The following is a 23538-nucleotide window of genomic DNA, read 5'->3' as shown; positions in this document are numbered from 1 at the left end:
GACAAGGATATCATTAAGATTGGAAGGATGGTGCTACCCTTAAAGATTGGAGAGATAAGGCCTGGGTAGTAGTGTGACCTTGGTCAAGTCATTTCTCCGGACCATTGCCTTTTGGACTAGAGATGTGTTTGTGTCCTTTGTCAAGTCAAGCTTGCTCTGGTCTGGGTTTGCTCCTCTGTCCTCAGTCAAGGGCCACACTACCTTTCAGTGATTCTCCAGCCCACTCTGCCCCTCTCCCAGGATTCAGTTCACTGATACCAGATCACAGAAATAGCTCAGGGAAAAGGATCAGAGGACGGCTGTGTTCTCAGCTGGAGTTTTCTTGGCAGAGATACTAGAGCAGTTTGCCATTTCCTTCTCTAGCTCATTTGACAGATGAGGAAACTAAAGCAAAAAAGGGTGACATGACTTGCTCAGGGCTACACAGCTAATACGTGAAGCCAGATTTAAACTCGGGAAGATGAGACCTGACTCTAGGCCTGGCCCTCTCCATTTTGCCACCTGGCTGCCCAGAGACGCTGGTACTGATGCCTAACTTATCTGGCTGCTGTGTTCAGTGGTCAGTCTGTACATTGAACCCAGCTTTTTTTCTAAGCAAGTTTCCTGACGGTTGTCCCGGAGATCTGGATTGTTTCGGTGGCTAAGAGAATAAGGTAACAGCAGCCGGCCACCTGGTACAGATACAAATGTTTATTCTACATAAAAATTTCACAAAATGGGCAGCTGGTTGCACCAAGAGCTTTGGTGAGAAGGGAGAGGAGATGGGGAGGGCAGCGGTTGTAGAAAGAAGGCAGCACAGGACGGTGGTCACGGTCACTGGGCTGGAGCAAGCCTCGGGGTGGCAGGGACACCATGCACACATACACCACCCGGGGAAGGACGGATGCACCCAAGAACTACCCGGGCACTCACGGAAAGAGGGGGGCCGAGAGGAGGGAGAAAAGCTGGGGGGCTTGAAGTGGGGATTTTGTTTTAAAACTTCAACCAAAGTCCCAAACAGTGGGGAGGAGAGGCCCTCCCTGCTGGCTGCTGAATACTGCGTCGATGAGACACCCCGACAAACATGGCACAAGGCACATGAAGCAAGGGAAGGGGGGTGACAGTGACAGAGAACTTGTCGGTTTCCAGGAGCATGCCTGGTACATGCAACTACACGGGGCTCAGGGACCCCATCCCCAAGGGTGGAGGGCGGCCACAGCAAAGGATGAGACGAGGGTGCTGGAGGCTGCTCCCTCCCCCCATCACAGGACCTCCAGGGGGGCCCTCGGGGAGAGGTGCAGGAGGAAGGATTGCCCCTTGGGGTGGATCTGGATGTTCTGGACCTTCTCTCGCGGAGCTGGAGAGGGATGGACATCCCCATCCTGGGCAATGCCCTGAGCCCAGCCTGGCAGTGATCAGCAGGGTTAACCCCACTGGTCCCTCAAGGCTCCCCCTCCCTGAGACGAGGGCAACAGCACCAAGTGGCCTCTACCCCATTGTCCGTTGCTAGACTTGATTCAGGACGGGGCAGTCAAAGGTCAGAGAAAGGGGCCAGAGGCCTGGGGCTTGCTGAAGGAAGTAGTGACAGGAGCCCTGAGCGAGGACGGGCAGCTCAGCAAAGGGGGAACTCGCTAAGGTCACGAATGGGTAGGAAGGGGCTGAGGCGTCCAGTGCCAGGCTGGACCTGCCCCCTTGACCTGGGAGGGTTTGGGGAATTCTCAGCTGCCTGGTTCAGTGGCCTCCTGTGCCCCGGGACACCTCCTTCCCTTTCCTGACTCCACTCACTGGTTTTCCAGTCGCCCAGCTAAAGCCCAGCCCTTTCTCCCCCCGTGTGCCACCCCTGGCCCATCCCACTCCCACTTTTTGTCCCCTTGTCCCCCAAGGTCCAAATGCCCCTTCCACACAGACACACACAGTGTTACAATGAGATCATGCATGTGACATGGCTCGGCTGCTCTGGGAGGGGGCCAGCCCTTGTGGTGTGGGGAGGGGAGCGGCACAAGCACAAGGGGGGAGGGGGCTCTGGGCCCCAAGGTGGGGGGGGACATTTCCCCAGGGGCCCCAGTGGTTAGCAGCGGCTGTTGGCACCTCCTTGTTGTGGACGGTCCAAAGTTGGTGGAGATGGGGAGAGGCGAGAGTCTATCCGAAGATGCCCCCAAACGTGGAGGCGATGACGATGCCCAGGATCACGCAGCAGATGATAATCATGATTTTCTTCTGTGGAGGAAGACAGTGGGTAGGAGAGAGCCGAGGAGGCGGCCCGCTGGGGGCCGGGACGGCAAGGACCCGGCTGGACTTGCTCCCCAAAAGTCAGAGGAGATCAGGAAGGACCAGTAACCCCCAGCCCAGCCCCACTCACCCTCCGGGCTTTGCTCTGGTATTTGACTGCTTTCTTGGTGTCCGACACGGCTCGCTCCACGTAGTCCACGGAGTGTTCCACGTTGTACTCGATGCGATCAATCATCTCCCCCTGTGAGGCCAAGGGGGCCATGCTGGAGGGCAGCCCCCCATTACCTGGCTATCAGGCCCCACCCTTGGGGGCCGGTTCTGGACTTTACAGGATGCCCTGATGCAGAAGACAGAAGAGAAGCCATGAGGAAGAGAAAGTGGAGACGCGGGAGGATGGGGGGATGATTTTAGACCTTTGACCCCCAAAGCCAGCACTCTCTGGAAACTGAGGTGGATGTTGGCAAGGGCTAAGACCCTGGGGGTCCTGGCTTCTCTGAGGGGCATGCTGGGGAAGGCACTTTCTGTGCCAGGACCCAAGAAACAATTCATGCGGGAGGCTGGTGGGGCGGCTCCCCGCTTCACACCATCGCGGGGGGTGGGGTGGGGGTGGGGAGGCAGAAAAAGATGAAGCAGAACTCAAAGCACCAAGTCCCAGACCCTCACCCACAAGCCTGGCTCCCTGGAGGAGGAAGGAAGGAAGACCAATTGTTAACCACTTCCTGGGTGCCAGCCAGGAGGGGTTCAAAGAAAGGTAAAAAAGACCAGCCTGCCCCTCAGAGAGCTTCCATTCTAATGGGAGACAAGGCGGAAGTCATTCGTTGCATCCAAGATGGCAGAAAGAAGGACTGAGTCAGGAGACCTAAGTCCAAACTGCAGGCGGCCACTAAGCCTCCTTTCTCTCCGAGTCTCCCTTTTCTTATCAGTAAAAAGGGGATCTCTTGCTTCCCCAAGATGATCGTGAGAGGGTTGGATGCTAAATTGCAACTGGACTGGCAGCTTTTCTCCCAGTCCTGCCTTTGCCCAATTCACTCTCTTTGGGCCTCAGTTTCCTCATCTGTAAAAATGGGAAGAGTGCACTAGCCAGTCACTAAAGGCCACCATTCCACCATTCCAACATTCTGTGACTCGACTGTGTGTGTGTTCTGGCTGGGGTCCCACTGGGCAGAGTTGGGCAAGGGGCGCAGAGCCGGAGGGGAGCCATGCCAGGAGTGAGCTGGGAGGTCCCGCCATGCAGAGGGGAGGGCCTTGGCGGCAGCCATGCAGAGAGGAGCGGAGAGAGGGCCCTGGTGGGCAAGTCTCAGGACAAGCACGTGCGGTCATTTACCTGTGGGCTCCGTCCAGGGACAGCATGTGGGACAGAAATGGTGGGGTCAGGTCAGAGGGGGCTGGCCGGGGCATTTTGGGGGGCCCCCTGCCCCCCAGCACGCACGTGCACACACACACACCCCTCACTGGTTCCCTGGGATGGGGCAGAGGGCAGGGAGTCCGGAGGACACAGCCCAGAGGGCTGGGGGCACCTCACCTGGCTCTCCACCAGCATGGCCATGTCAGTGAACATGTCATGGAGTTCGCGGATGCTGTTCTCCAGCTTGATGATCTCGCTGTGCCTTGTCTCAATTTCACTCAGGGCTTGTTTCGTGATGTTCGAGTCCATGATAATCTGAGGGATGCAGGAAGGGCCTGTGGTTGTGGAGGCCGGCCCAGCCAGAGGACCCATCTAGGGGCCTAGACAGGCTAGAGCAAGGGCCAAAGACCTGGCTATCTGGGAGCTGTTAGCTTTAGGCACCCCCTTCCCATTGCAGTTTTCACTTATTTTTATTCTGAACCTTAATAAATACCAATGAAAACTATTTTTATATACAAAACAGGATAGAAAACGAGTACATTGGGCAGCTGGGTAGCTCAGTGGATTGAGAGTCAGGCCTAGAGACGGGAGGTCCTAGGTTCAAATCCAGCCTCAGACACTTCCTAGCTGTGCGACCCTGGGCAAGTCACTTGACCCCCATTGCCCACCCTTACCACTCTTCCACCTAGGAACCAATACACAGAAGTTAAGGGTTTAAAAAAAAAGAAAAAGAAAAAAGAAAATGAGTACGTACACAAAACTACCAACATCACATAATTAATGTTTTCTTTTAAATGAAGAGCTCATCCAGATCAATTTGGTTATTATTTTTTCTAGTTCTTCAAAATAATAACAAAATTCATATGGGAGGAAAAAAGGTCAAGAATATCAAGGAAATTAATGAAAAAAATGTGAAGGAAGGGGGCCTAGCAGTACCAGATATTAAACTGTATTATAAAGCACTGATCATCAAAACAATCTGGTACTGGCTAAGTGATAGAAGGATGGATCAATAGAATAGATTTGGGGTAAATGACCTCAGCATGCTAATGTTTGATAAACCCAAAGATCCCAGCTTTAGGGATAAGAACTCACTATTTGACAAAAACTGATGGGAAAACTGGAAAACAGGATGGTAAAAATTAGGTTTAGATCAGGATCTCACACCTTGTACCAAGATAAGGTCAAAATGGGTATATAATATAGACATAAAGGGTGATATTATAAGTAAATTGGAACATAGAATAGTTTATCTGTCAGATCTGTGGAGAAGGGAAGATTTATGACCAAACAAGAGACAGAAATCATTACAAAATGTAAAATGAATAATTTTGATTATATTAAATTAAAAAAGATTTTGTACAAACAAAACCAATGCAACCAAGATTAGAAGGGAAATAAGAATCTGGAAAAAAATTTTTATAACAAATTTCTCTGATAAAGCTCTTTTTTCTCAAATATATAAAGAACTAAATCAAATTTACAAGAGTTGAAGTCGTTCCCCAATTGATAAATGGTCAAAGAATATGAATAGGCAGTTTTCAGATGAAGAAGTCAAAGCTATCAATAATCATAAGAAAAAATGTTCTAAATTCCTCTTGGTTAGAGAAATGCAAATTAAAACAACTGAGGTACCACTTCACACCCAGCAAATTGGTCAGTATAAAGGAAAATGATAAATGTTGGAGGGGATGCAGCAAAATTGGGACACTAATACATTGCTGGTGGAATTGTGAACTTATCCAACCATTCTGGAGGGCAATTTGGAGATCATGCCCAAAGGGCTCTAAAACTGTGTATACCTTTTGATCCAGTAATACTACTACTACATCTGTATCTCAAAGAGATTTTTAAAAATGGGGATGGACCTGTTTGTAGAAAAATATTTAGAGCTGCCCTTTTTGTGGTGGCAAAGAATTGGAAACTAAAGAGATGTCCATCAGTTGGGGAATGGCTGAACAAACTGTGGTATATGACAGTGACGGAATACTATTGTGCTCTAAGGAATGATGAACAGGAGGATTTCAGAAAGAGCTGGGAAGACCTTCATGGACTGATGCAGAATGAAATAAGCAGAATCAGGAGAATGTTATACAGTAACTGAAATATTGTAGAATGATTAAATGGGATAGACTTTGCTAACAGCAATACAGTAATCCAGAACAATTCTGAGGGACTTATGAAAAAGAATGGTATCCACCTCCAGAGAAAGAACTGTTGGAGCCAGGATGCAGAAGAAAACATATAATTTATCACTTTTTTATTTGGGTTTGTGATTTGGTTTTATGGGATTGTTCACTTACAAGAATGAATGCTATGGAGGTAAAAAAAAAGATAAAAATAAAAATAAAATAAAAATAAATAAATATAGAATTCTTGGAGACAGCTAGGTGGCTCAGAGGAATATAAGCAAGGCCTAAAAATAGGAGGTCCTGGGTTCAAATGTGACCTCAGACACTTCCTCACTGTATGACCCTGGGCAAGTCACCTTATTCCCATTGCTTACTGCTACTCTGTCTTGGAACCAATACTCAGTATTGTTTTTTTTTTTTTTTAAACCCTGGTACTTAGGTGTATTGTCTCATAGGTGGAAGATTGGTAAGGGTGGGCAATGGGGGTCAAGTGACTTGCCCAGGGTCACACAGCTGGGAAGTGGCTGAGGCCGGGTTTGAACCTAGGACCTCCTGTCTCTAGGCCTGACTCTCACTCCACTGAGCTACCCAGCTGCCCCACTCAGTATTGGTTTTAAGATGGAAGACAAGGATTTTTTTTTTAGTTTATTTGTCTTAATAAACAACCAAATAAAATGAGTATTTCCATATATAACATGGGACATTGAATAAGTATTATATGTGAAACTGTGAATATGATGTATAGCTTGCTTTTCCTTTTAAAAATATAATAAATCAGGGGCAGCTAGGTAGCACAGTGGATAGAGGATTAAGCCTGGAGTTTGGAGGCCCTGGGTCAAATCTGGCTTCAGACACTTCCTAGCTTGTGTGACTCTGGGCGTCATTTAAGCACCACTGCTGAACCCTTACTGTTCTTCTGCCTTAGAATTGATTCTAAAACAGAGAGTAAGGTTATTTTAAAAAAAAGAAAGAAAATCCAAAATGGAATTTTCAAAGCTGTCTTGTTTTTTTTTTTTTTTTTATTTTGGCCTTTTTTCTGTTCTTGTCTATGCATTTAAACATGGTACCAAAAAAAAAAAAAAAAAAAAAGCTTCAAATGCTCTTTTCTTTCCTTTATCCCTTCTCTTCCCTTTTCCTTCCCACCCTCCTTTCTTCTTTTTTCCCCTTATTACTTCCTCTCTCCCTTCCTCCTTTCCTTCCTCTCTCTTTCTCCATCCCTTCTTTCCTTTTGGAAATGTATCCCTAGGACCCTCTCCTTGAAGACAGTTATTATGTCCTGATTTTCTTCCTGATAAATATCCCCAGTTCCTTCAACTGGGCCTCATATTCTGTGACCCTGAGAGCCTTTAGTCCTCCCGGTTGCTCTCCTATGAATACCCTCTATGTCATCAATATCTTTTCTGAACTCTGGGGACCAGAACTGACTACTTCGAGAGGGAATTTTTTTTATCTTAACTTAAATCAATCAAGTACTTGGAGTGCTCCACCCCTTTTAACTTAATCAGTCAGGAAATTGTGGATCCTTTTGATAAAATTTCACACCCTCAGAGGTAGATCCCACAGCCACTGCCTTCTGAGCAGTGCCAGGCAAATTAAGAAACTATGATTGGTTCCTGAGATGTGATAGACCAGCCCACAGTGAAAGGAAGCAGAAACCAGAGAGACAGGAAGTGACATGGAGAAAACTGCTTATAAAAGCCAGCTGAGGGCATTCTGATTCATTCTGTTGCCTTGGTGGCTCTTGCTGAGGGAGGACTTTTCATTGGAGGGATTCTGCTGTGTGGGTATCTCTGTGTTGGAGATTCTATGTTGGTGGCTCGAGGATTTCAGCTCCGGTGACTCGCTTGGGTTGAGGAGACACTGGCCTTTTGGCTCTTCTCCTGTCTTTGGTGGGATGCTCTCTTCGGTGGGGCACTTGGATCCGAACTTAGGATATATACCTAGACAATATCTTCTACCTCCTTCCTACATTTCCCTTTTTACTATCTATACCTTGCTGTAATAAAGCTACTAATGCTACTAACAGCCTTGTGACTTAAGAGTTAATTTTTGTAAATGGCTACCACAACAATTTTTAAACTTATAGTTGTCAAACCCATTTTAATTATTACACTACGGTGCTCCAGATGTGACCTTCTCAGGGCAAAGCCCAATGGAGCTCTCACCTCCCTCCCCATGGCAGCTATAGCTTAGGGCAGAATTCTCTTTCTTGCATGTTAGATTACACTTTGAGCTTGTAGTTCACTAAAACTCCCATTCTGTTTTCAGAGGATCTTATTTTTTGACCCCAAATTAAACAGCCTTATGGAAAGCCATCTTACTAGATTTTGCTAAGCAACCTAGTTTGTCAAGATCCTTTGGGTCCCTGATTCTTTCACCCACCATGCTAGTTATTCCTCCTAGCTTTGTGTCATCTGCAAATTCCATGTGTGCCTTTATATACAGACACTGAAAACATCAAGCTCATATCCTTTGAATTTAGCAGCTTTTTTCCTCTACCTATACCACACTGCTTTGTTCCTTCTCTGGGCTCCCCGGATCTAGGGAAGAGAAGCCCAGGATCCTCCCAAACACCCTCCAAATGCATTGTCCACTCTAGTCTAACTAATTGTATTCATTTGATTATTAAAAAAAACAACCTTACCTTTTGTCTTAGAATCAATACTTTGTATTCCTTTTTAAAAATTGAACCTGCAATTTTCCGATGGCACATGGCATATAGTTGGTGCTTAAAAAATGTTTATTGATTGATTGATTTCATTGCCATTAGGTCATAGTTTTAGGGCTAGAAGGGACACTGCAGAGGACAAGGAAGGCCAGGAAAGTGAAGGTAACCCAGGTAAGGCAGGCCCTTTGCCCCCAGATCCAACTGCCTCTGGGAAAAAAGAAAATGGAGTCCAGCTTGGCCCACTCACCCCTGAAGCAAAGATGGCGGGATTCCCACTCTCCAGCATGTTTTCCAGCTCCTCGCTTGTGGTAGTTCTGCCAGCTGCATGGAGGGAGGGAGCAAAGGAAGGTGAGACTGACATCCACCTGTCCCCCATCCCTTCCCTCCAGGGACCCCTCTGGCCAGCCTCCTCAAGGTCTCTCCACCACTAGGCCAAAGGCCTGGGGACTGCCCATCCCCATGCACTCACTGATCTCCAGCTGCCTTTGGATTCGGCCCTTGCACCGTTCCCTGTAGTCGGACTGGGTGGCGTTGTACTCAGACATGACCTCCACAAACTTCCGGGACAGTGTGGAGTGCTAGGAGGTACCAGGCAGGCAGGGTCAGCCCGGGATCTGATGGCTGACCATCATCCCCTCTCCGTGATGACACACGTCCATCCCATGCCCTCCCCGACTCACTTGGGTCTTCCGGATCCTCAGGTCCGCAGAGGATCTGTTCAGCCCCTCTTCCTGCTCAATACTCTGCTCAATGCCTGGAGAGGAACAAAGGTTGTAGTCCCCAGTCTTCTACCCTGAGATCTCCCCTAAGATTTGGTCTTACCTTTCTCCAGGCCAGAGAGGAAAAGAACTAACCCTCCCCCACCTTCAGCCCACTCCAGGAAGGGATAGAGATTCATAGGCTGGAAGGGAAAGGACCAGTTCTCCTGTTTTACAGATGAGGAAATAGGTCAAGAGAAGGATGTGCCTTGCTCAGGGTCATTTTGTGGTTATCAATCAGTCATTTTAGACTTTTCATGACCCCATTTGGGGTTTTCTTTGCAGAGATATCAGAATGGTTTGCCATTTCCTTCTCCAGTTCATTTTACAGATGAAGAAACTGAGTCCAACAAGGTGAAATGACTTACTCAGGGTCACACAGCTTGTGTCTGGGACTGGATTTGGACTTAGTTTTCCTGAGTCCAGACCAGGCACTCTATTCATGGTGCCACCTACCTGCCCCAGGGTCATACAGCTTAGTAAGTAAAAGAGAGAACCTGGGAAAAGCAGAGAAGCTGGGTTTGAATTATTAAATGGAGCAGAGTTAAGAGTTATTACCTGTGTGACCTTGGGCAACTCCCAATTCCCTGGGGGACCTCTGAAAGCCCTCCCAGCTATAAATATGTGACCCCATAACCTTGTCCTTCAACTCTGAGCCTCAGTTTCCTTATTTGTAAAATGAAGGGGCTGAACTAGCTCACCTCTGAGGACATCTAAAACTATCTGGTTCTAGACCTAAGATTTTAAGTGACAAGAAGCTGGACTAGAGTCTATGGCTTCATGACTCTAAGACCAGGCCTGTTGGGAGCCCAACATACTGATTTAAAGTCAGAGGATACCAGCTGGAAAGGACTCTAAAAAATCATCTAGTTAGTGCAGCCAAGTGGACACTTTCTAGCTGTGTGACCCTGGGCAAGTCACTTCGCCCCCATTGCCTAGCCCAGGGGTCGGCAACGTATGGCTCTCGAGCCATATCTGGCTCCACGTCCTGATCGGCCAGTCTAGGCAGAGCCCCAGGATGTGCCCCAGGGGGCCCTTCAGCCCCTGCCCCATATTCCAGCGCCTTCTGCCTCCATCCTCCTCCTTCTGCAAGCGTTTATGGCTCTCACGGCCAAAAAGGTTGCCGACCGTTGCCCTAGCCCTTACCACTCTTCTGCCGTAGAACCAATACATAGTATTGATTCTAAGATAGAAGATAAGGGTTTAAAAAAATCATCTAGTCCAATCCCCCCATTTTATAGCTGAGGACACTGAGGGCACACAGAGAATCAGAGATGGACCCCAGACTCTTGAGGCCCACTCCAACTCTTCTACTCAATTTGAGATTGATCAGCACAAAGATAAATAAAAACACAAAGCCAAGTAATAATACTCGGGGGTTTTTAAGTGTCTTCCTCAGAGGCCAATATAGTCCAGCCCTTCATTTTTCAAATGAGGAAGACTGAGGCCCCAGAGATTAAGTGAGCATCCCTCTTCAGGGTTGCCTTCTGTTTCTCTCTCTCTCTCTCTCTCTCTCTCTCTCTCTCTCTCTCTCTGTCTCTCTCTGATGTATTCAGTTATCTATTTACAGGTGTCTCTTCTATTAACATTGAATATTAATTAAAATTAAAGTTAATATTTAAGTTCCTGTTTTTGTCTTTGTCTCCATAGTACTTAGCAGTGCAATGGATGTCATATAATTGTAATCACTGGATGAAATTGCTTACATACAGCAAACAATTAATGAGTGTTTATTGATTGATTGTACAAGATCACAGAAGGAGTGATAGGAATAAAAGCAGGATTCAAATCCAGAAACTCTAATTCCCGATCTGGGGCTCTTTCTACTTTTTACCTTTTTTTATATATATATATATTTTTAAATCCCTTAACTTCTGTGTATTAGTTCCTTGGTGGAAGAGTGGTAAGGGTGGGCAATGGGAGTCAAGTGACTTGCCCAGAGTCACACAGCTGGGAAGTGTCTGAGGCCAGATTTGAACCTAGGATCTCCCGTCTCTAGGCCTGGCTCTCAATCCACTGAGCTACCCAGCTGCCCCCTGGGGTTCTTTCTATTAGCCCACACGGCCTCCTTTACTTATCTGTTATCCCAACCTGCCCCAAAGGTGCCAAGTTGAGGGAAAGATTTCCCAAAAGCTCCTGGCTACAAACAAGATTGGGGAAAGGCAGCAGAAGTGGGGCTGTATCCAGAAGGCCCAGGAGGTGTATGTCTCTGCAAGGTGGGCCTTGCTTTAAGCAAACCCAATATATGAAGAAAGTGGGGGAGAGGGAAAAATTGATCAAAGAATGCTGCTTTTCACACCAGGGGCTCCCGACACATTCTTTTTACATTGAAAAGAACTAGCTCCCTCCCTTCCCCATAGTAAAAACAGAACTCGGTTGACGCAGGATTTCAGCAGTCTGAAGTGAGGCATCCCTGTCCTTGATGCAGGTGAGGGTCCCTTCACACCCCCCAATACTCACTCTTTAATTTGGATCGGACTTTGTTGGCCGTCTTTTTTATGTCTGACATGAGTTCTTCCAGCTCTTCTTTTGTCTCTAGTGGTGTGGGGAGGGGAAAGAAGAGGAGACAGAGTCCTTAGGGCTGAGAGAACCCCACTAACAGCCCCCTTCCTTCCCAGGCAGCCTCAGTTTGTGGGGTGAGGGAGGAGTTTAAAGAAGGATCTTCTAAATGCCCACTTTCAAGATCCCAGCTCCTGCTAATGGCATTTTGATTGTGCGTGAATAACAATTTAAATGGCTCATAAAAAAAAAAACAAAAACCCTTGCCTTCCATCTTAGAATCAATACTGTGTATTGGTTCTAAGGCAGAAGAGTAGTAAGGGGTAGGCAGTGGGGTTAAGTGACTTGGCCAGGGTCACACAGCTAGAAAGTGTTTGAGGTCATACTTGAACCCAGGACTTTCCATCTCTAGACTTGGCTTTCAATACATTGAGCCAACTAGCTGTCCCCTTAAATAGCTCTTTAAACAGAATTCTTCCCCCTAGTTTTCAGAGGTTCATCTTCCAAGGCTTGGTCCCCTTATTCAGCACTTGGGACAGGGACTGAAGCTCCTGGCTTGGATAGATAATCTACTTAGAGAATAGAAGGAGAAGACTGGGAGGAATTGCACTTTTATTCTTGCTTCCCCCCACCCCCAAACCCCAGTATTTTTGTCCTCTGAAATACTCTCACTCCTCCCTCTTTCCACTCTTCATATAACAAATGAGTGGGGGTCTAAAGTTAAAGAGGAACAATTACAGAGCATCTAGCTTTGTGGCGAACTGAACAATTGAAGCCTGGTGCTTAGAAGGGGTTGGACTGGGTGGGGTGAGGTAGTGCCCCCTGTGCCCATGGGGGGAATGGTCCCTGGAGAGGATGGGCCCCTTTCCTCCTCCCTATAATATGTCTTCACCCTGAAGAGGCTCTGACGGAGGGTATAAGTGTGGGGGATCCTGCTTATGATGGCAGATACTTTCCGTGTGTTTGTGTGTGTGTACACACATGTATGTTTATACACTTTAAGTAGCAATGTCCTAGCCACATGGACACCCTATTGTGATGGGTATATTACTCCTAAATTGGCTACATCACTGGCATATCCCTGCAAAAGGATGTGAATGTGGAGAGAAAAGAGTTCCACTTTGTGGATATCATTGTGGATAGAGCCTACCCTGTGAGGAGGGCACGGGCTTGGCTGGATGGAGGGACTAGAGCCCTGCTTTATCCTCCACACACAGGCTCCTTTTCAACTTCTGCCCTGGCCCTGCTCGGCTTCTACTCCTCACACACTTACTCTCTCCATTTCCCATACTTCGCCCTCTCCTCACCATTCCGTGCTCTGAGATCCTTTTATGCTTCTCATCTCTGAAAGCTCTCATTCCCCACATCTGCCACCACGTACGCTATGGGTGGGGGGTGGTAAGGAGGCTGGGGCATTCTGGTCCTTCCTCCAAAATCCCAGATGAAATCTCGCCACTCACATTCCAGGGCTGAACCTCAATTAGCTCATGGAATTAGGGGGCACGAAGGCAACCCAGAGGCAGAGCCCCTGGGATGGGATTTGGGGAGTCTGAGACCAGAAGCTTCCAGAGCACAAAGCCTCAGGAGAGGGGAAGATCCGGGAGGGAGGGGGGAATGGAAACCTGTCTATAGGGGTGGGAGGACCAAAAAGGAGGAAGAGATGGTGAAGCAAGCGCCTTGTTACTCCTTAATGAAGGGAAAATTCATTTACTACTTACTGTCAACTGGGCCTTCCTGTTTAAATGAAAAAAGAGAACAAAAGATAACGGGGTTGATGTCTCAGCCCCTAGGGAGGAGGGGCACAGGCACACGGTCCTAGATCTGGAGTTGAAAGTAATTTAGTTCACTTTAAAGACTTGGAAATTGAGACCCAGAAAGTTAAATGACTTTCCTCAGGTCACACAGTCCCACCAGTGGGAAGTGGCGATCACCCTATGTGAACCTGAGTTCCCCATTGCTTCTCTTCCCTTCCCCTCTGCTGCTTACACCAGCCTGGGCTCCCCCATTTCAGCTTTGCTAAGCCCTCAAATATTTAGCTTTTTCTCTTCTACTTAGCTGGATCCTCTAATGAGGGGAACTGAGGCACAAAGCCCCCACTCGAGGGCTGGGAAGAGAGTCAGTCAATGATCTCAGAGAAGCTTGGCTGCATTTCCCCCAGCTTTTAGGGCAGTGACCACGTCAGCCCCACCCTCTGCGGGACCCTTCCACCTTGGGGGGAAGGGAGACTGGCTTCAGTTCTCACTAGAATCAGCAGTTTCTGTTCTGAGCCCTGATCACACTTTATGTGAACAGCTGGGGAAGGGGGAGGTCCATGCCCAGGAGGGCCAGGGGGTGTTAGAGGGAAGCAAGAGAAAGAGAGAATATGATTAGTCTGCTCCCACTCCTTTGGGGGGGGCTCCCTAGGGAAGAAGGAAAGAGACAACCTCCTTGTCAAACACCCAGACCCCCCCCCCCGCCAGGAACGCACATAAATACAGATCTACACGCACATAGGCTAACACCCACCCAGGGGTGCACGTAGGCATACACAGACCCACATGCACCCTTCTTCAGCCTGATCACTCGAATAAGGTTCTCTGAATGGAGCAGCTGGATATTCCCCCTCCCCCCCCAGCTTCCCAAGGATGACACCTCAGACGTCTTTGTTCAATTCAGACCACAGCTGCCTCCCTTTCTCTTCCTCCTCCTCGTCTCTCTCCTCCCTCTCCTTGTCCTACTACTGGCTCCTAATGACACTGGTGACTCTCCTCTCTTATTTGAAGGGTTGTTCTCCCTCCCACCCCCTGGGAAAATTTCCTCAGTTATCCCAAAGTGATCTAATGGGGTTGGGTTGGAGTACACCCAATTGGGCATGCATTCAGCTCCTGGGCAATCTCTGGGGAGAAATCCTAGGGTGGTCCCTTGGTCCCATTCCCTGGGCAAGCTCAATGGGGCGTGTTCCAGAACGGGGATAATGGGAGCCACAGAGACTTGGACCTGCAGAAAGAGTAAAAGCTAACGTTTATCTAGTACCTTGTGCTTATTATCTCTTTGGGAAGGGACCTCAGAGGTCACCTGGTCCAACTCCCCATTTCCAGAGGAAGGAAGCAGATGAGATTTACTCAAGGCCTCACGGGTAGTAAGTGGGAGAGCCCAGCCTGGATTTTGGGTCCTCTGGCTCCAAATGGAACCCTCTTTCCATGATCCTTGTGATCTTTGGGTGGTTTCCCTGTGTTAGAAGAGAATCTCCTCAGGTTAGAAATGCAGAGGAGTTAGAGATCACGTCATTTCACAGATGTGGAAACTGAGGCCTGGAGAGGGGGGGAAATGATTCGCCCAACGACACTGAGGTAAAAAGTGGTAAAGGTAAGATGCCAAGATGAATGTCCAGCCTCTTGGACTAATGAGAAGACATTCAGGGCCAGCGAGTGTTCTTACCACCGTAGTAAGAAGATGCAATGAATGGACCTCTGAGATTCTTTCCAACTCTACGGTTCTGGAGGGGTTATTTAATGATTAATTGATGAACTCTCAATTTCCTAAATGCACGGATAACTTTCCCTTCAAATGGGACACATAAGAATAACAGTAAATGAGGCTCCTTGAGGGTTTGGTGCCTGATTCAGTGCCTGGCAATTAATAAACACTTAGTGAATTGAATAACCACATGCTTCCTCCCTCATTTCTGACTGTCCAGACTCTGTTCTTGTTTCCAGGATTCAAGGCTGTGCTTGGGCAAGTGACTGTTTGAGAGCCCAGTGGACAGAGTGCTGGCTCAGAGTTGAGAAAACTTGAGTTCAAATCCTGTCTCAAACACTTACTAGCTGTGTGACTCTGGACACCTCTGACTGCCTCAATTTTCTTATTTGCAAAATAGGGATAAGATCAATACCTCCTGCAGGGGGTTGTTGTGAAGATCAAAGGAGATAACAAACAGTAGGAAAGTGCTTTGTCAACCCTCAAAGGGCTATCTAAATTTTAACTTATTTAACAGCATGATGTAATCAATTAAATACTGGAGAAGGGCTGAGGGCTAGAAATGGGGAGCATATGCCAACTTGGGGTACTGAGGATGAGATCCCATCCCTGGGGCTCTGCTGCTGGGCTGCCCCTCTATGCCCCCAACACACATGCTTCTCCATGAGGACAGAAAGTCAACCTGGTATCATCCTGGTCCTCTCTTATAGCTGGCAGGGCTGGCTGGCAGCAGCAGCAACAGCAGCAGAGAAAGCCCTGGCCTCTGTTACCATCTGCTCCTCTTGGGAAAGGGAGGTGTGGCGTGTGTGTATGTTTGTGTGTGTGTGTGTGTGTGTGTGTGTGTGTGTGTGTGTGTGTGTGTGCCTCAGCAGCCTCCTCCCAGACAACCCAGCTGCTCCCCTGACTCCAGGACAGGCAGACAGGGTGCTGCCTGCCAACAGGGCAGGAAGAGCAGGCAGGCTGGGAGCTTGGTTGCCAGGAGAGAAGGGGCACAGGTAGGGGATCTCACTTCCACTTGCTTCTCTAGGGTAAGGGAACTTGGAAAGGGGAAGAAGGCTTGGGCCCAAGGGCTCCTGAGTTTTCTTCCACCTTTTAAACTTACTAAACAAAGTGGAAAGAGTATTGACTTTGGAGTGGGAGGGCATGGGTTCAAATCCCATCTGAGACATCTACTCCCTGGGTGACCTTGAGTAAGTCACTTGGATCTCTCCCAGACCCAACTTCTTTATTTATAAAGTGTGGGGTTTGGACTAGATGGTCCCTCCTAGCTCTACCTCTATATTCCTAATTTGTCTCCATCTTTATCCTTAGCCCCCTCCCCTCCTCTTCAGAACCAGAGACCCTTAAGGACACTCTCTCAGGGGAGGCTTAGGAGGAATCCTCACCCACATTTTCCCAAGGGCCCGATCCCTACTCACTCTCATCAGGGTTGGGGGCAGCCAAGATGGCGCTATGCTTCCTTTTCACCTCTTCCACGTTCTCTGAGATCTTGTCGATGAAACCCCGTATCTCTTCCACCTAGAGAGGCAGTTATCAAGAAATTTGGGGAGGGGACAAGTCAGGGCGGGAACCATTTTGAGGTCCAATGCTGGCCTCGGATAGATCTGGGGGGCAGAAGGTTGGATGCAGCCTGGATAAGAATGGAGCTGGGAGCTGGGAGCTTGCCCCATCCATGGACAGAGGTGACAACTGGTCCATGAGATAGGTGGATTCTAGTTCCAACTCTTGCTGTGTGACCTCGGAAAAACCATTTTGTCTCTAGCCCTCAGATAATTCTCTGATGGCTAAATAGCTGACCATTGAGGCTGACTCATCAGCTACCTCCCAGGGTTAAGGTATTAAGAGTGCTTTGAAAATTGAAAAGCAGGGGGGCAGCTAGGTGGCTCAGTGAAATGAGAGCCAGGCCCAGAGATCAAAGTTCTGGGTTCAAATCTGGTCTCAGACACTTCCTAGCTGGGTGACCCTGGGCAAGTCACTTAACTCCCATTGCTTAGCCTTTACTACTCTTCTGCCTTGGAACCAATACACGATATCGATTCTAAGGCAGAAGGTGAGGATTAAAAAAAAAAAAAGAAAGAAAACTAAAAAGCAGTGGACAAATTTCAGGTAGAATTTTGGTGCCTTCCCTCTTCAGGTCCCCTCTAATGTCTCTGAGGTGTGGAGGCTCCTCTGTCTGGCATACCCTCCATCTTCAATACTCTTTCTTAGAATCCCTAGCTTCCTTCCAGGCTCGGCTCAAAGGCCACCTCCTCTAGGAAGTCTTTCCTGTCATCCTTCCAGAGGCTCACACCTCCCTTGCCAAGTGTCTGCATTTATTTTGGATGGGTCTCCAGACAGCCCTCGGCTCAGCTCCTTTTTCCCAGTCCTTAGATATATTTGGGTGCTGGGCTCTGAGGTCCCCTCACCAGAGACTCTGAAGGATGCTCTCAGCAGAAACCTCAGGAGGGACCCTAACCCACATTTCCCAAGTGCCCAACCCCATTCGCTCTTTTGTTTTGTTTTTTGAAATCCTTCTGTTCTGTCTTGGAATCAGTACTGTGTATAGGTTCCAAGGCAGAGAAGCAGTAAGGGCTAAGCAATGGAAGTTAAATGACTTGCCCAGGGTCACCCACCTAGGAAGGATCTGAGACCAGATTTGAACCCAGGATATCCTCTTTCTAAGTCTGGCTCTCAATCCACTAAAGCAGAGGCCGGCAATGTCTGGCTCTCGAGCCATATCTGGCTCTTTTGAGGGCCAGATGTGGCTCTTTCTGCAGGAGCCATGAAGTCCATTTTTTTTCAGGCGCTGTTACAGGAGCGGCACCGTGAGCACTGCACGGCTCTCACGAAATGACATTTTAAAAAATGTGGCGTTTATGGCTCTCACGACCAAAAAGGTTGCCGACCCCTGCACTAAAGAATCACTTGCTCTCATCGTTTGGGAGCAGTGAGGAGGAAGGCTATTTGCTCTCCACCTCTAATGTATTCTCTGAGATCTTGTCCATATATAAATGCACATGTCAGTATATGACATGTATGTGTATGAGTGGATCGTCTCCCCTCAGAGGACGTGAGCCCCTTCGGGGCAGGGGTTGTTTCATTTTCTGCCATCATCCCCCCACACTGTACCTGGTACACAGTAGGGGGTTTATAAGAACTGGCTGAATTCCTGAAGGATGTAGATGAAGGTGATGTGATGGGGAGTCAGGAATTCCCTGAAGGATCTCTAGGCCGAACTGAAGCCTAGCTGGGGATGGGGAGAACAGGCTGGGCTCCTACCTGCTCGAAGAACTCATCCATGAAGCGTTCTCGGTCCACGGTGACGGTGACCTCATCGTCGTCATCGCTGTCCTTTGCCTGCACACAGACATTCATGTATGGAGAGGTTTAGGACGCCCCTCCCGAGAGACCTGAGCCCAGGAAGCGGGGTGCCCCCATCACATTTGTGCTGTCTGACCTCTGCTGCCACAGAGAGCTCCCAGGGGCCCCAAGGTACCATCCACAGAAAGAGTCAGCCATGTCGGCCCAGGGAGAGACGCCTCTGGCTCTCTCAGGGCGTGTGTAGGTGGGGAGAGGTGGCTGCTCCCAGTCTGGACTCCTCTGGGCTGTCTCCTCTCCCTCCCTTACCCCCTCAAGTGTTAGTGAGCCTCTACAGCAGGCTGGTCTACAGCAGCAGGACCTGCCATTCTTGACTCTCGTGGGGGGTGGCACCCACTGTTGCTACACAGAACAAAGAGCACAAGTCCTTGGAGCTGGAAAAGCCCTCAAAGGTTACCAGAGGATAATTCTAGTCCAATGTTCCCATTTTACAGATGAGCCCCCAGGGAAGTGATGGTGAGCTGTTACACAATAGGTGGCACACTGGAAGCTAGATGGTAGGGTGGATAGAGTGCCAGGTCTGGAGTCAGGAAGACCTGAGTTCAAATCTAGTCTCAGACACTTACTAGTTGTGTGACTACTTAACCCTATTTGTCTCAGTCTCCTCATCTGTAAAATGAGCTGGAGAAGGAAATGGCAAACTGTTCCAGTATAAGAAAACCCCAAATGGGGTCAGGAAGAGTTGGGCACAACTGAACAACAATATGGACTCCTTAAAAAAACAGTTTTAAATCCATAAAATAAGGGGGAAGCTGGGTGGCTCAATGGATAGAGAGCCAGGCCTGGAGACAAGAGGACCTGTTGCCCAGCCCTTTAACACTCTTCTGTCTTGGAAGTAAGATACAATATTAATTCTATGATGGAAAATAAGGGTTAAAATGCATAAATGAAATACAGAGCATTATAAAGACGGAATCTTTTTCCCATTCAACAGTCTATGCATGGACCCCAGGTTAAGAGACCTTGCTCTAGAGAGCAGTGGTGTCAAAGTCAAATATAAATGGGACCCCTAAATAGTATATAAAGTTCCCTGCTGACTGCATTTTAAAAAACATTTAGCTTCCATTTTATAATTAATACTGTGTATTGGTTTTAAGGCACAAGAGCAGTAAGGGTGAGGCAATGGGGGTTAAGTGACTTGTCCAGGGTCACACAGCTGTAAAGTGTCTGAGGTCAGATTTGAACCTAGGACCTCCTGTCTCTAGGCCTGACGCTTTTTTATTTTTATTTTATTTTTATTTTTTTTAAACCCTTAACTTCTGTGTATTGGCTCCTTGGTGGAAGAGTGGTAAGGGTGGGCAATGGGGGTCAAGTGACTTGCCCAGGGTCACACAGCCAGGAAGTGTCTGAGGCCAGCTTTGAACCTAGGACCTCCTGTCTCTAGGCCTGACTCTCAATCCACTGAGCCACCCAGCTGCCCCTCACTGACTGCCTATTGACTTAGGTATAAAATGTAAGATTATCTGCGTTTAAATATATTTTTATTTGATAGACTGTGGGACCAACCCCGCACCCCCTTCCCTCAGTCCCTACTGAAATGAACAGGCCCCATCGGTCAAGTCTGACATTATTTACTTGTAATTTATGAGTAATTTCCCAATTACAATTTCATCTGACTCGGGCCCCATTAGGGAGTGTTGTCGGGGGCTGCGTGCTCGACCCCCTCACAGTCATAGATCTGGCCTGGCGGATCTGGGGAGCAGGGTGGGAGGGAGCCAGAGGACCCCCAAATAGCCTCGCTCCCCTGGGATTGCCGCTCAGCTGTTTGGAGTCCCAAAGACCCGGCGGGGGCGCCATGCGCCCCTTCGTGCCCCTGGCAGACACTGTCACTGCAGAGAAGGCCCAGATCTGCCCCAAAGAGAAGCTCCTCGCCAGGAGGAAACAAATCGGTGATTGGGTGAAAAAAGAGAGAGAGAAAAGCTGGGGAGCTGGGGTGGGGGTGGATGGAGCCCTGGAGGGAGGGGGAAGGAGCCCCATTTGGGAGGTCCCCCTCGTGCCCTGCCCCAGTCAGGGCCCCTTAGCTGGGCCTATTTCAGGCAGCTGCCCGGGGAAGTCACATGTTGGCTCCTGCCTCTGGGGCTCCAGGCGCCGGCGCTTTAATTAAGACAAAGGCTGATTCCAGGCTCCCTTTCCGGGGAGGTCCCTTCGGGAGGAGGCCTGACAGCTGGCCCCTCTTCCCCTCCTGGACCTCTCTGCCCTGGGCTGGGTGGGGCTGCCATGGAGGGCCGGGCGAGGGAGGAGGCAGGAGGGAAGGGGGCCGGGAAGGCCCCGGATTCTGCCACCCCCCCGGGGAGACGCAATGCAAATAAACAGTGGGCCGGCTCCCTGGCACGGCTGCCAGTCTCGGGGGCATCTCCTCCACGGCTTCCCCGCTGCCTGGGCAGACAGACGCAGCCGGACCCTCGAGGGGAGCGATGGGGTCAGAGGGACCCTCGGAGGCTCTGCGTGAGAGCATCCTTGTCATGCAGGCCGTGCCACCCCCTCCCCCAGCAGCCTCCCAGCCCGGGAGAAGGGAGCAGGTGCCAGGCCCAGCCGCCCGCCCCAGAAGCGGCAGAACAACAGTCACCCCCCGGGAGTAATTACATCTTTGGCTTCCCTGCCTTGGAGCAGAGCAGCCCCCCCACCCAGAACTGTCAGGACTGCGCCCTTCCCCAAATCCCTGTCTTTCTGCCACAGGCTGCCCTCGTTCTGCTCCTGTGCCAGTGTGCCCACCCATCCTGCAGATGGAGAAAGCGAGGCCTGGCTGAGAGGAGGAGGAGGAGCTGCCCCACGGCAGGGCCATCGCCCCTCCTCTGGCAGAAAGCTCCGCTCCTCAGGGCGATGGGGATCTCTCTCCAGCCCAGCCAGGGCTCCCCAGTACTGCAGGGCCGAGTCCAGGGTGGGAGAAGGGAAGAGGACAGACAGACTGCCGGCCGTGACTTTGAAGGCCACAGCAAGAAAGCAGCTCCCATAGGACATGGATTGGAATCTCAGCTCTCCCACTTCTCAACAGGGCGGCTACTTGTGTGGGCTTCACTTCCCTTGTCTGAGAAGCGAAGGGCTCTGGAGGCCCTTGTGGAGGCTCTTCTGGAGGCCCTTGTGGAGGCCCTTGTGGAGGCCAGGGGTTCTCTGGGTGGTCTTGGGGCCAAGGATATCTCAGCTTCCCATGTACAGATTTAGGAAGGGGTGGGCACAGCGGGCATAGGGAAGCAGCATGGCTGATGGGCATCAAACCCCTGGCACTGGAGAGCCCTTGCCCGTTGGAATCCTTGGATCTGGCATGGTCAGGAGCCACTGACCTCCCACTGCCCCCACCCCCAAAGGGCACTCTTTGGATTTCCTAAATGACCCCCATTCATCCCCACCCACCTTGCCTCAGTAGACATGGGAGAACAGTTGGCAGAGGGGCTCTTTATGTAAGACATCGAACCCTGGGCCAGCTGCCCTCCTGTCGTGGCTCACAGAGATGTGCTTGAGGGACCGAAACCCTCTTTTCACATTCCTCTGGGCCAGGCAGGTGTCCCGGGAGAAAAAGGGCCCCAAAGCAGAAGGGAATACACTCCAAAAGCAACTAGATTAAAAAAAATGAAAACCTCCTTTACCTTCTGTCTTGGAAGCAATGCTGGGCATCCCTTCCAAGGCAGAGGTGTGGCAAGGGCTAGGCAATGGGGGTTCAGTGACTTGCTCAGGGTCACACAGCTAGGAGGTGTCTAGAGGCCAGATTTGAACCCAGGACTTCCTATCTCTAAGTCTGACTCTCAGTCCACTGAGTCATCTAGCGGCTTCCTCCAAACAGATTTTTAATTGTATCAACTACTATTTGGAATGATATAATCTCTGATGTAATTCACAGAAAGCATCAGGCGTGATTTCTGCCCATGAGAGAAGCAGAACAGGGAAATGGATAAAGTGCTGGACTTGGGGGTCAGGAAGGAGCTGAGTTTGAATCCTGCCCCTGACATCTATGAGGTGACCTCGGGCATCACTTCTCTGAACCTCAGTCTCCTCATCTGTTAAGTGGGAACACTAATGCCTGTGGGGTGACTCCAATGAGAGGATGCTGGCAGAGTGCGTTTGCTCCTCTCCCCGCTCAGGAGGGGAAGGGGGGAGGCAGGGATGGCTCTTTCACAGTCCATGGGGCACCTCTGTCCCCCACCTCCCCAGGGGCGGCTGCCAGACTCCCCTAGCAGGGACCAGGGCTGTCTGGAACTCCTGGTCCAAGCTGCTGAGGAGGAGGGATGAGGGAGGTGGGAAGTGGGAAGTCTAAGATGGTGAAGGAAGCGGGTGTGAACCATCTCCGAGCCTTCTGCTGTCACGGCTCCTCCCACGGCAGCTAAAATAAACCCCTCACTCAGCCTTGCTGCTGCTGTGTGGCACCCCACAGGAGGAGAAGCTAGGGAGGGATCTCCAAGCACTGAACCTAATTCTCCTGGGGCTGGGCTGGCCCAATAGAGGTCAGCTAGTCTCTCCCTGGGGAAACCGGGGCAGGAAAGCAAGACCTGACTCCTTGGACAGCCTCAGAGTGGGGCAGGCAGAGGACTCAGGAATTCTCCACATCTAGCCCCACAGCCTGTTCTCCTCTGTGCCCACTTTTCCTGTCTCTGTTCCAAGGGAGGGAGAGAGAGACTGGACGGCGAGAAGGGGGTGGTTAGAATCTTTTAGAAGAAATAGGCATCTCTGTCCTCAAGAATGAATAATGAAAGTCTGGGGCAGAAGTAGGCTTGGCAGCTGTATCCCAGGGGACAAAGAGACCCCCACTTAGCCTGTCTGGAGGGGCAGGCAGCTTTTCCCTCCCATGGACTCCTCCTCTAGCTTGCTGGCCTCCCCAAATGAGAGGCAAATGGCACAGGTGTTCTGTGTTCTTCCCATCTCCCGCCTCCTCTGCCACACCACTGGGTAGGATGGGAGCTGAATTGTGTCTCAAGCAGTGGGGATGTGCTTCACTGAGCCATCCACACCTTCTGTGTGGATGTGTTTAGGAGAAAGCTAAAAGAGTGGGCAGATTTGGGGTCAGGATTAGCACTGGAAACAGGGCTTGGAATTAGGGCTGGGGAACAGATCTTGTCCATAGCCAGGCTTAGGAGTCAGTAGGTACTTTGGGAGTCTGAGGCCAGGGAAGATGCTTCGCCAATCTCA

At 49.7% G+C, this 23538-nt stretch overlaps 1 protein-coding gene across 1 annotated transcript; it reads right to left on the bottom strand.

The window, feature by feature from the left end:
* Positions 1 to 2118: 2118 nt before the first annotated feature.
* Positions 2119 to 18396, bottom strand: STX1A (syntaxin 1A). The gene is made up of 9 exons (XM_044676427.1): positions 18325 to 18396; positions 16485 to 16584; positions 11572 to 11646; positions 9034 to 9107; positions 8823 to 8931; positions 8601 to 8674; positions 3731 to 3868; positions 2339 to 2449; positions 2119 to 2196 (listed from the first exon to the last, which is right to left on the bottom strand). The coding sequence occupies exons 1-9, from the start codon at positions 18343 to 18345 to the stop codon at positions 2119 to 2121; spliced, it is 780 nt and encodes a 259-aa protein (XP_044532362.1). The 5' UTR covers positions 18346 to 18396.
* Between the last annotated feature and the right edge of the window lie 5142 nt (positions 18397 to 23538).

The sequence above is a fragment of the Gracilinanus agilis genome, chromosome 4 (assembly GCF_016433145.1).
Source record: "Gracilinanus agilis isolate LMUSP501 chromosome 4, AgileGrace, whole genome shotgun sequence".
Lineage (NCBI taxonomy): Eukaryota > Metazoa > Chordata > Mammalia > Didelphimorphia > Didelphidae > Gracilinanus > Gracilinanus agilis.
Note: the sequence above shows the minus strand (reverse complement) of the source record. Positions and strands in the feature narration are given on the sequence as shown.

Excerpts from the sequence above, each read along its gene's own strand:
- STX1A (XM_044676427.1), bottom strand. The coding sequence starts at position 18,345 with ATGGATGAGTTCTTCGAGCAG. Across the intron at positions 8,932-9,033 it reads TGAGGATCCGGAAGACCCAA|CACTCCACACTGTCCCGGAA; the intron begins GTGAGTCGGGGA and ends GGTACCTCCTAG. Across the intron at positions 8,675-8,822 it reads CCAAAGGCAGCTGGAGATCA|CTGGCAGAACTACCACAAGC; the intron begins GTGAGTGCATGG and ends CCCTCCATGCAG.